This window comes from Sapajus apella, unplaced genomic scaffold (genome assembly GCF_009761245.1).
Source record: "Sapajus apella isolate SASKATOON/1434 unplaced genomic scaffold, GSC_monkey_1.0 scaffold1, whole genome shotgun sequence".
Classification (NCBI taxonomy): Eukaryota; Metazoa; Chordata; class Mammalia; order Primates; family Cebidae; genus Sapajus; species Sapajus apella.
The window spans coordinates 51,453,569-51,465,752 of record NW_022436941.1 but is presented as its reverse complement, the minus strand read 5'-3'; the positions used below and the strand labels follow the sequence as shown (position 1 = coordinate 51,465,752).

The 12,184-nt window shown below is 38.3% G+C and overlaps 1 protein-coding gene across 34 annotated transcripts in view; it reads right to left on the bottom strand.

Annotated features, from left to right (window-relative positions):
* MEF2C (myocyte enhancer factor 2C) overlaps nucleotides 1-12,184 on the bottom strand; it is a 181,320-nt gene that overhangs the window by 34,187 nt on the left and 134,949 nt on the right. For 24 of the 34 annotated variants that reach the window (XM_032277247.1, XM_032277232.1, XM_032278763.1 and 21 more), the window contains one exon: nucleotides 8,161-8,304. In XM_032277247.1, the coding sequence (XP_032133138.1) occupies nucleotides 8,161-8,304 (144 nt within the window). Of the gene's footprint in view, nucleotides 1-7,963; nucleotides 8,102-8,160; nucleotides 8,305-12,184 lie in introns of all 34 variants that reach the window. The other 10 variants (XM_032278427.1, XM_032277990.1, XM_032277837.1 and 7 more) reach the window with 2 other exon arrangements.

Below are 12,184 nucleotides of genomic sequence, written 5' to 3'. Positions count from 1 at the left end.
ATGTTTATCTTTCTGCTGTACTAACTAGATGGACATAGGAACATAGTTGTAACTACAGCCTTTTTATTTTAAGCATTACAAGTAAAAATACTCTTTGAATATAAATGCCAGAGAACTCATATGGTCTCAGAGCATATGGCATTCTTAATATAAAATGGACATACATATATGTGTGTGTGTGTGTGTGTGTGTGTACACACACACACACACACACATATATATACACATACACACACACACACACATATATATATATATAGAGAGAGAGAGAGAGAGAGAGAATAGGATTTATAGAAGGCATTAAGGCATTCCCTCGGTGGTTCTCAATAAGTCATTGTGCAAATTTAAATGTGTATGTGCATGAGGCTCAGTTGTTTGTTTGTTGTTGTTGTTGTGGTTGTGGTTGTTTCATTTTGGTTTTACTACTGCTTTCCCTTAGTGTTAACATCCACTTTCTTTTACTGTTTGGTTGGCTGGCCTGCATCATACATCTTGCTATGTAATACTTCTCTGTTTATCTTGGTGATGATCACAATACTTTTCTCTGTTTATGTTTATGCTCCCTTATTCTTTATTTCCCATTTTTCTTTTCTTCCATGTTCTGGACATGCCAATACTGACAACAGTAAATGCTTTACATTTAAAACTCTTTTCTTTCACATGTCTTTGATTTTCATTGTTTTATTTTATTTTATTTTATATTTATTTTATTATTGTTGTTGTTGTTGTTGTTTTTAGACAGAGTCTCGCTCTGCCACCTAGGCTGGAGCACAGTGGCGCCATCTCCGCTCACTGCAACCTCTGCCTCCTGGGTTCTAGCAATTCTCCTGCCTCAGCCTCCCCAGTAGCTGGGATTATAGGCACGCGCCACCACGCCCGGCTAATTTTTTCTATTTTTAGTAGAGATGGGGTTTTGCCATGTTGGCAAGGCTGGTCTTGAACTCCTGAGCTCAGGTGATCTGCCTGCCTTGGCCTCCCAAAGTGCTGGGATTACAAGCATGAGCCACCACACCTGGCCCAATTTTGCATTGTTTTAGAGGAAATAAAAATGTTCAGGTAATGTAAGTAATATGGTCATTCTTTATTAGGCTTTATCTACTGTAAACAGGGGAAATAATTTTTGGATAGACATCATGACATAACGGAATATAAATGTTTGATAAGACATCAAATAATGAATATAGTCTTGCATTTCCAGCCCCCTTTTAACAAAAAAAAAATTAGTGTATGCTGTGAATTCAAACTCTACAGCAAGAATAAAATACTGCATTTCTTCATTAAAAGGCCAAAAAAGATTGCTCTAGCATACCCAAGAAAACAAAGTAAAGTGATTGTTCTAAGTATATTCTCCACTTGCTCCATCCAGACCCACTCTCTGTCCCCTTCACTCTGTTGTGTGCCCAGGAGCTGACCCTCCAGGCTGCATCAGCCAGGCTCTCCTTGCCCTTTGGCTTCCTACTGCCAGTGGAGGAGGAACCAGGAACAGCACAGAGAGCAGGAGGGGAGCAAGGTCAGGGTATTTTTTTCTAGCGGCATTGTCCTTGCTGGGCCACAGGCTGGCTGAGGCTGCATTCCTTTAGCAAAGGCCCCGTCTCTTTTTGATTTGCTCTCTTCTACACACATAGATCTTGCTGTGCTCTGGTAATTTTCCCCTCCAGTTATTCCTTTAGGCCTAGAGATGGGAACAGCTTCTAGGTTGCAAGCTCTAACGTACTTCATTATTCTCTCAGGTTTCCCTTAACTCTACCCATCTGTAAACAGTCCTTTTAACAAACTCTCTTCAATTACCTGTTAGAGTTTGTCATCTGTTTCCTGTGGCAACCTTGGAACAGGTTGTACTCTCTAGATCTAGAACAGTGGTACTCTACAGGGGTGGGACTGTGTTTTCAGGGAGCAGTTTGGAAATCTGTTGGACTATCTTTGGGTACCACAGTGAATGGAGGGTGTGGCTACCACCGTGGCTCAAGCAGTGCCATGTCTTGCCTACATCACTGCAATCACCATCCTAACAGATTTACCTGCTCCTGTCCTTGCCTTCCTTTGTACTTCCAACCCAGAAATCAGGCTGACCCTTTAAAATCTTCAGGCATGCCAACACTCCTCTGCTCAAAACCCTGTGAGAGCTCTCATCTTAGAGTCAAAACTCAAGATGAGAGGTTTTTTTTCTTCCAATGGTCCACAGGGCCTATAAAGTTCCAGCTTTTGCCAATCTCCTCATCTCATCTCCTAACAGCTTCTGCCACCCTGCCTCATTTCCATGGTGAACTGCATCACCTCCTTCAGGTCTCTGCTCAAAATCTGGCCTTCTCTTGGAAGCCCACCCTGACAATCCTATTTAATCCTGCAATGTGTCCTGCCCCCTGCCCGTATCCTGATCTCTTTCTCCTGATCTTTTCCCCATTGGTTTTAAAATTATTTATGATGTTGGTTAACTAATGCCTGTTTGCTATGAGGCCGTGCAGAACCTACTCTACTTCTTATTATATGAACTTAATATTTTTCTTCAAAGGAGAATTTTTAGGAAGACAAGTACTAACACAAAAGTGAAGCTATTTACTGTATCATATTTGTTGAGCAGTATACTGTGCTGTAAAATTGACATACATGTTATGATTTAACCCTTTAAACATCCCTTGACTATAGATATAATTATTCCCTTTCAAATTGGTGAGATTAATTAAGTGGCCCAAGACCATCTAACTAGTGACTGAGTCTGTTGCTTTTGCTACCAAATCACTATACAATGCACTATAAGTTTTTGGATAGAAATAAAATAATGTAGTCAGAAATCGTGCAGTGAGTAAGGGCTAGATATTAGAAGCTCACTATCTGTGGACCATATAAATAATAAACTAAATCTGTTCTGATGAAATGTGGGTAAGCACCTACACTGGAGAATCTAAGGCTTTAGGAAAAAAATAAATCTTAAAGACTGCCTTCCTCCATATTTACTTAGAGTTGGTATTTTAAAGCCACCTTTGGACTACAAATGTTTTAATTTGAATTCACTGTTATTACTTATAAATGTTTATTTAACTGTTACTATGTATCTAAGGATCTGCTATAAAATGCCATCTTCCATGACTATGCTATAGAATGTTAGTTGTGTCTCATTAGAGAGCAAAGCCTATATCCCCCTCACCCCTGGGTGATTACATGCACTTCCAAAATAAAGAGGATTATTAATAATCATGTAATGAGTTCTCAACTATCCTAACAACAACCAGTTCAGTGAAAGTCATTCTACTCCTTCCTTCCTCTGACAATTATCCCCAAGAATTAATTCTTCAGTTTCTAGAATTCTGGATCATAAACAGTGATGATAATGATTATTATAAAACTCATTTGTGATTGGCTATGCAGTCAGATATAATTAAGATATCAGAGTATACTTCAAAAATCCAAAATTCATAAAATATGCCAACATCATTTATATTCTGTTGATCTTTTGCTTTGTTTCCTTATTTATATCCAAAACTGCCTATACTAATTTTTTAAAATTTCATTTTATTTTAGATTCAAGGGTACATGTGCATGTTTGTTACATGGGTATATTGCATACTGCTGGGGACTGGATTCCCCAAATACTGAACATTGTGCCCAAGAGGTAATTTTTCAAACTTCACCCCGCCTCACTACCTTCTCCCCTTTTGGAGTCCCCAGTATCTATTGTTTCCATCTTTATGTCTGTGTGTACCCATTGTTCAGCTCCTACTTCTAAGTGAGAACATGTGGTATTTGATTTTCTGTTTCTGAGTTAAAGGAACTATCTATAATAATTTTGAAAGCAAATTATAAGCTTCAAAACGAGTACGCCACGATGATATTTTAGAGAATCAGAACGAACACTGGCCCTTTTATCAGAAATCTCAGTTACAGTCCAGGTTATGTAATAAATTGCCATTTAACCAGGCAGGTCATTTAATCTTCGTTGACCTCGATTTCCTTATCTGAGGCATGAAATGGTGTATCCATGAAGAGATGAAGCTGCTCTAAACATTTTAGGGAATGCAAATGCTATAATCACATATAAACATTTCTAAGAAATTGGCATTATTTTTTTTCTCCTTGACTTTTCAAAATTAGACAACTTGAAAGAATTTACGTTTAAACATTATTTTTGTCTAAAAAATGAAAGCCAAAAAGTAGTTAAAAACACTAAACTTGCAAAGATTTCAGGGCCACGCTCCAGCTTTTAAAAACACACAAGATAGGAAGAAAGAGAATTTGGGGTGATTAAATAAAATGCTGTCAGCAGAACTGGCTATGTAATTTTCAGGGCCCAGTGCACAGTGAAAATGTGGGGGTCCTTCTTTAAGAAGTATTAAGAACTTCGAGACAATGCCAGCAGAGTATTTAACCAAGTGCAGCCCTATGAGAACAGGGCCAGGTTGAGGGCCGATGAAGCCGGTCCCAGCATTGAAAGACACAGACGTGACAGCTAAAATCTTTTAGTTTCTATCCCTGAACAAAGTGATCATGGTTACTGTAGTGAGTCATGATCGGAAAAGTATCTGAACTCTTATCCAAATCCCACTATTTTCCCAAACTTGCCACAAGGAAAAAATCCAATTAAAAAAATCAAATAAAGCAGTTTAAGTAAAATACTTTTAGTTAATGGGCTTTCTTTTATTTAATGTGAATGATTGCACTGAATCTTCCCCCTCACTCTTCTTTTTCCACTAATGACACCTTTAAATTTTGACCAACCACTACCAGCTGCTGGGCCCTAGTAGAGGAAAAAAAAAATCGCACAACTCTGATGATTCATAAGTACCAGTTGCTGGTTATCTAAAATGTCCTCAAGGCTGCCTGACAGTTCTATCATGGACTTGTTCATTCCCTCTCCATCCCCTATTCCTCATCATGTCTAACTTCTCAGTCATCTTTCAAGAACCTGCTGTCCCCTTCCCCAATAACTACAGGAGCTAAACTAAATTTATATATAGAAGGCGGGCGTGATGGCTCATGCCTGTAATCCCAGCACTTTGGGAGGCCAAGGCAGGCAGATCACTTGAGGTCAGGAGTTTGAGACCAGCCTGGCCAACATGGTGAAACTCTGTCTTTACTAAAAATACAAAAATTAGCCAGGCCTGGTAACAAGCACCTGTAGTCCCAGCTACTTGGGAGGCTAAGGCAGGATAATTGCTTGAACCTGGGAGGCGGAGGTTGAGGGGAGCCAGGATCGGATCAGACAACTGCATTCCATCCTGAGGCACAGGGAGAGACCCTCATCTCAAAAAATAAAAGTAAAATAGAGGTCATTATACGGTCACCCACTCAGCGTCATTCTAACCACCTACCACCTTAGCTACACCTGGCTCCATCTGTAACACCGTCTTGTTTAGGTCCCATCCTCCTCCCCTTTCTCCAGAAGGCTTGTCATTTTATCTCCGTTGTACCTCTATGTTCAATCTTTTCCTTCCTCCAAGCACTTCTCTGCATGTAAATAATCTCAAGTGCTTTCATTTTAATTCCTCTTTTGATCCTACATACAGCATTATTTCTCTTTCTTCACAGCCCACTATTTTGAAGAATATATATACTGTTTCTTTCCACTTCCTCCCTTTCCTTTTACTCTCAACCAATTTGCACCCGCCTCTCATTCATTCAGCCCCTTTCCTGGCTTCTGCTGGTTCCTCAGACGGAGGTGTTTTTTTTCTTACTGTGAAGCCCAGCATGAACCATGGCAAACCCAGCATGAGGAAATGCTGGTCGACACAGTTCCAAATCACCCATGAATTATTTCATGTAATTGAAGAATATGGGCATAAATTATATATACCAACAGGTGACTGCAATATTAAATTTTCTATTTTAAAAGGAAAACTCTTCAAACTGGGTCTTCGAAATAGAAAAACAGCCTCGTAGTGTTTTTAAAGAGGTGGAGACACTCTCTACATACAAAGGGCAAAGTGTCCTTGCCCTGCTGTAAATGTTTTAGCAGCTGTGGAAACTTTCAACGAAACTGACTTCCAGCAACTGAGAGTGATGTACAAAAACTGGGCTTTTCATCGTGGAGACTGAAGCACTTACTAAAGAGATGGAGATTCTGCGGCACAGCTTGGAGTTGGGTGGCTCCTTCTCACAGCTCTGCTCTATGTGGTTTTTCGCCCCCTGCCACACACCACTGCACCCCTTAAGGAATCACGTATCTTGATTATGAACTTTTTACATAACAGGCTGAAATCCTGTGAGGGAATCTAGGTGTGTATCGCATGTCTCTCTCCCTAAAGCATGAGAAAAATGATCCAATGTGCATTTCCCCAGAACTTTAGGGGTTAAAACTCCACCTATGTTTATGATTGCCTCCCCTCAATGATCAGCAGTACTGTCTGTCTTTATTCCAACTAAGCAGGCGATTCTTACTATCTGACATGCCGAAGGTGTTCTGCATTAACATCCTACATTCACAAACCTTAGTGCACAGCTGCTCACACCAGTGTATTATATAGCAAGAGAAACTCAGACCATAAGAATTAAAAATTGGCCCAAAGGAGCTGCTTTCTTTCCTTCTTCTGGGCGAAATAAAATCCCAATGGATATTTTATCATTTAAGAATCCTGGACATAACAAGTATGCATGGCTGCATATGATACTAAATACTTCATTTCATAAAGTACCCACTGTGAATGTGGGCATATACTACTCAGTTTTATGAAACCCTTAAGAATTTACAGCACTTAGCTTTCCTTCATGATGCGGTGTATTAGTAATTCTGATTCAACAAAAGTTCTACTGCTGATATTATTTCATTTAGCGAAGAAGCAGATAGGTATCTATGAGGACAGAAATTTTAATATGCACACATTTTGAAAATAAGTTTTAAAATGTTCAATTAAATTTAATACAGGTTTGAGTGTGCAGCTACCATGGTAAGTATTAATTTATCTTGTGAGTGCAGTTGTGAATTTGGCCTCGCGCTTTGTCCCCAAATATCTGCACTTGCAATCACCAAAACATATTCTCACCTCAGTCCCTAATTCCTCAGGTTTAGGCTGTTTTGCTAACTTACAAAAAATGAATTTTTTTACAAAAGGAATTGATTACCTAACAAGGAGCTTGTATACAATTAGGATTCAGACACTAACATTAGTTATTCGGAAGGCATGTGAACCTCAGGTTTCATCCCTTTATGCCACAACATTAACATTATTTGATTGATGACAGAATCTAATTAAAAGTATATACTTTCCTCCTATATATGTGGACAACAAAATAATACATGCAGTTATTTCTCTTAAATGTCTGGCAAGGCATATGACTGACTGTTAGAATGTTCTTCATTTGGTTAAAACAAAAATTAGCCAAATGTTAAAGCATGGAAAATGTTGGTGGCAAAGCAGATAATATTCTGATAAAGCTTTAAAATCACCCCAGCACACAAACATGTTGAAATCTTACCATTAGGTTTCATGCAGTCTGTTCCCTGCAGCGAGCAATAGCTTTAACCCTTCAGTGCTGTTGTTGAATTTCATGTACAGGGAGCTGAAATTTTATTCAGAAATCAGCTTGTATGTAGGTGATGATTGTCAGTTTACATGAAAGAACTGCCGATCCACTTGTGTATCCTGCTCTCAGCAAACAATATATAATCTGTGTGTTTTATAGGAATCCTCAAACTTGTTTGGAAGGAGATTCCAGTGTTTTACTCATGTATAGTGATTTTCATGGACTGTGTGTTTAAAACATTGTGTAAATCCAGGGTGTGGCTCGTAAATCTTTCTCTTCCTCCTGTGAACTGTTCTACCTCAGAATGAGCTTGTTGATGGCAACTCTGTTAGATTACATAATTTCAGCATCCTTTAGGGTTTGCTTTCTAAATGTGAGCTGCCCATGGGATAGATGGCTATTTTATCTGTTTGACTTTCCGAAGAGTCTTAGAGAAAGCCATCACTGAGAGGGTTAAGGTATGTTACTGCAGCAGTTATCAGCAGACCAGCCATCTACCTTTGGTACTTACAGGAATTTTATGACTCTTGATCATATTATCAAATTCTTCATTAATTTTTTTGTATTTTTCTTCAGTGCGTGGGGTGAGTGCATAAGAGGAGTCGGGATCGGGGCTTTCACAGCCTTTGTTTTCTTTCTTGTTCAATGCCTGCCAGGTTCAGAGAAATATCAAGAGTAAAAAAAATGAAGGGTGTTTCGAGTACTTACACACAATCTTTGCCTGCTGATCATTAGATCAATATCTTCGTTAATTTTCCTGTACTTGTCCTCAGACTCAGGGCTGTGACCTACTGAATCGTCCGCATCGGGGTCTGGGCTGTCACAGCCATTAAGGCCCTTCTTTCTCAACGTCTGAAATACATAATTTGCAAAGTTCAAACCTAGACAAAGGCTGTAAGAGACATTTAGGGGCATTAAAGAAGTTCAAGCTGTCCAGTGTTTCAGGTGATTACAAATGCTTTATTCTACTAAAGAAGAGAAGCCACAGTTAGAAACTGAGTCATTTCAATCGAGCGCTCATCAGCAGTTTAAAAAAAAAAAAAGGGAAAGATTCCTTTTGGAACTCAATTCAGTCAATGAACAGAGAGTATAAGGACTGAAGTTTCATAACACAGAATTCATATATGCTTCAAATAGCTAGTGAGAGGCAATTACAGCAGAAAACAATTAAGGTGGCAAATTGCAACACTCTTTTCCCACAGAAAAGTTAGAAATCAGGACGTTACACGATTTCCAAACCTGTGATGAAGACAAAAGCAGAAACGCTGGAAACAGGTCCAAGTGTGAATTTAAACTAATGGTTGGCATTAGTGGTGTCTGCCCCCACAACCCCCACTTCTGATGTACTTGACAGCTAAAGGGTATAAGAGAACCCAGTTAATATTCCCAACAAGCATCGGTGAGAAAGCTCAGACATTGTGCTTATGTAAAGAACTACTTTTGTTTGTTAGGGTTTTCAATATGTGAAAATCTTATCAAAATTTATAATACTGAGAAGTTCTCTTCCTACACATAGGTGGAAAGAAAAGGAAAAACAGCCGAGCTGAGTAAGGAAGATGAAGAACACTGAAAACAGATAATCAGGTCATTAACTACCAAACTAGGAAGGGTATCTCCTGGTTTTTCAGCTGAGTAGGAATCACCCTGAGACTGACACGTGAAAGTACAAAGTCAGTGCCTCATCTGGAACCTCCTGCCTCCTGGATGTGGGTCTGGGCTAGTCTCAGCTGTCACAGAATAATAAATACTAATGTAGCATTGCAACAGAAAAAGTATGAGTTAGGAGTCCCAAGTTTTACTTGGTTTTTTAAATTTGAGACAGAATCTCTCTTTGTCGCCCAGGCTGGAGTACAGTGGGGTGATCTCGGCTCACTACAACCTCCACCTCCTTGGTTCAAGCGATTCTCCTGCCTCAGCCTCCCGAGTGGCTGGGATTACAGAGGTACATCACCATGCCCAGCTAATTTTTGTACATTTAGTAGAGACAGGGCTTCTCCATGTTGGCCAGGTTGGTCTCTGACTCCTGGCCTCAGGGAGAGGCCTCAGCCTTCCAAAGTGCTGGGATTACTGGCTCAGCCACCACACCCTGGCCTGCCTTTTTTTTTTTTTTTTAAACTGATGGTTGTCAACTTAATTGTATACAATTCGATTTATAGAGATAATGTTATGTTTTTAGGGATCATAAAACTTCTGATTAATCATACAGCTTGCCATGTTAATTATTAATAGACTAGCAACATTTCTGAATTTTCCTGGTACCCCAAGATCTGTTATAAAGAGATGCATACCTAAGTGTCTCTCATTAATGGAAAGTTCAGCAGAGCTCATCTTTATTAAAGACAGAATTCACATACAAGTAAAGCAAAAGCTGCGACATCAAGCTAAGGAATTCAAAGCTGAGATAACACCCCATCTTTAATTCATGCAATTGGGGAAAATAAATAAAACAACATGAGTTAAAAAGGGGGTGTCAGTCTTAAAAATCTAAACTCCTTGGCTCTTATCAATGTGTAACAAATGTAACATTATTTAAAATTAGTTTTTGAGGCACTGAATGTTTTCACTTAAAAAATCAAGAAAGCTATCATTTCTAATATATCTAGGATACACAGTGGCTCTGTAAATATTTATTAATGTTATAGTGGTATAATATAACAAATAAACATATGGTTACAGTTTATTATGTGGTAAAATGTTTGAATATTAAAATGAATATTTTGACACAGTATGATAAAATATACATTTACAATCTTGAGGCATTTATAATTGGTGGGGCCACCTGTCCCCTTATCATGGATCTTCAGGCATCATTTTTCACTCATCATAAGTATTCTTAGAAATTTTCTACAATAATACTATGAAGAACATCACCATACATTAGAATAAAAATTTTATTTACTAACTTAACTTTCCGTGCCTCATATGGTTTAGTTACTATCTCAACCACAAGAACATTCTTCTGGCTGATGACTGTTGTATTATGATGTTTGTTTCTGCTTTGATCTCTGCATATCTTTGAGCTTTTAAGAATACTTTCTGAGTGCTCTGCATTATATTCCACATATTTTTCATAAGAATTCACTTGTATAGAGAAAAATAGGTAAGATGAAGAAAATATTATTTGATGTTTTTCAAAAGTTATCTGCCTATATTTCTAAAAGGCATGCTAAAAGTATTCTTTCTTTCTTTCTTTTTTTTTTTCTTTTCCGTTTTTAGAGACAGAGTCTTACTCTGTTGCCCAGGCTAGAATGCAGTGTGGCATGATCATAGCTCACTGCAGCCTCCATGTCTTAGGCTCAAGCAATCCTTCCACCTCAGCTTCCTGGGCAGCTGGGACTACTGCTGTGCACCACCACACCTGGTTAAAAATTATTTTTGTAGAATCAGAGTCTTAATATGTTCTCCAGGCTGCTCTCGAACTCCTGGACTCAAGCAATGCTCCTGCCTCAGCTTCCCCAAATGCTGGGATTACAGGCATGAACTATGGCACCCTGCCAAGAATTTTCTTACATAAACCTTTAATTTAAAGTCTTTCATACAGTTAATTTATAGTCTTATTTAGGCAGTAGATTTTTCAGTGTGCATCCAAATCTTTTAACCAATAAATCTTACTGTAAAAATAATGGTTGTTTTGATATGCAGATTTCTGACAACATAACGCAAGGGTTAGAAGAGGCCTATCAACTGTCATTACAATCCATCTGGCACATACATGTGTGCTAAATATTCTCACAAAGCTTTCAGGGGGTAGACATTGTGTTTGGTTTATAAAAATTCAAACATCAATTACACTTTGTTGAAAGATCTCCACAAATATTAACCCATTATCTCTCACAAGTCTTCCATGAAGAGTTTCGGTAAACCTATGCCAGCTGTCAAACTCACATGGCCAAGCACCATGGCCCAAGGTCAGACGATGACTATTTGCCTCCTGTCTGGAGACAGTGTGGGGCCCACCCTTCCCCTGCCTGTTTTCCCACACTTGTGAAGTGATGGGTGCAGACTAGATCTCTCTCACTCATATAACTATAGTAGTAAATTGGACACTGAAATAAATGAACTAGAAATTTAAAAAAATTAGGCTGAGGGAAAATTTCACGTATGAAAATATAACTAAAATACTGATTTTCTTAGATGTCAAATTTTAGTCAAGAGTTGGAATGCATATTGGTCCATAAAACACATCAGTTTATGAATGAAAAAAAAAAAACAATTAGGTTAGCATCTCACTTTGTACCTGAAGAGTTATATAAACTATTAAACATGGCGGGTGGCATGAAGTCACAAAGGAAATGGCAGTGATGAGGAGAAGGAAAAACGTGGCTCATTTTCTCCCAATACATTCTTCTGTATCTGACTGCATTATCTTGCTATGAATATCGCCCAAATCTAAGTAATGATTCAAGTTAAATTGTGTTATTTAAAAAAGAGCATTTTGAGATATACAAACACAAAACTGAAGAGCAAATTAATATTGAGTTCCAAATTCCCATAATCACATAACCAGAAAGAACATCGAAAAAATTGTTCAAAAATATTATCCTCAGCTGAGTGCCTGTATAACACATTTCTGCCAAGAACAAATGATTATGGTGGAATTATAAAGCTCTGAAAATGGAAGTGATGGCACAAACTTGAATACCATAGTGTGAATGTGGAGCTATAAGAGCAGTTTTATCTTTATTATATTAAAAATCTACAGCTGTTTAATGATAACAAAAGAATTTCTGTT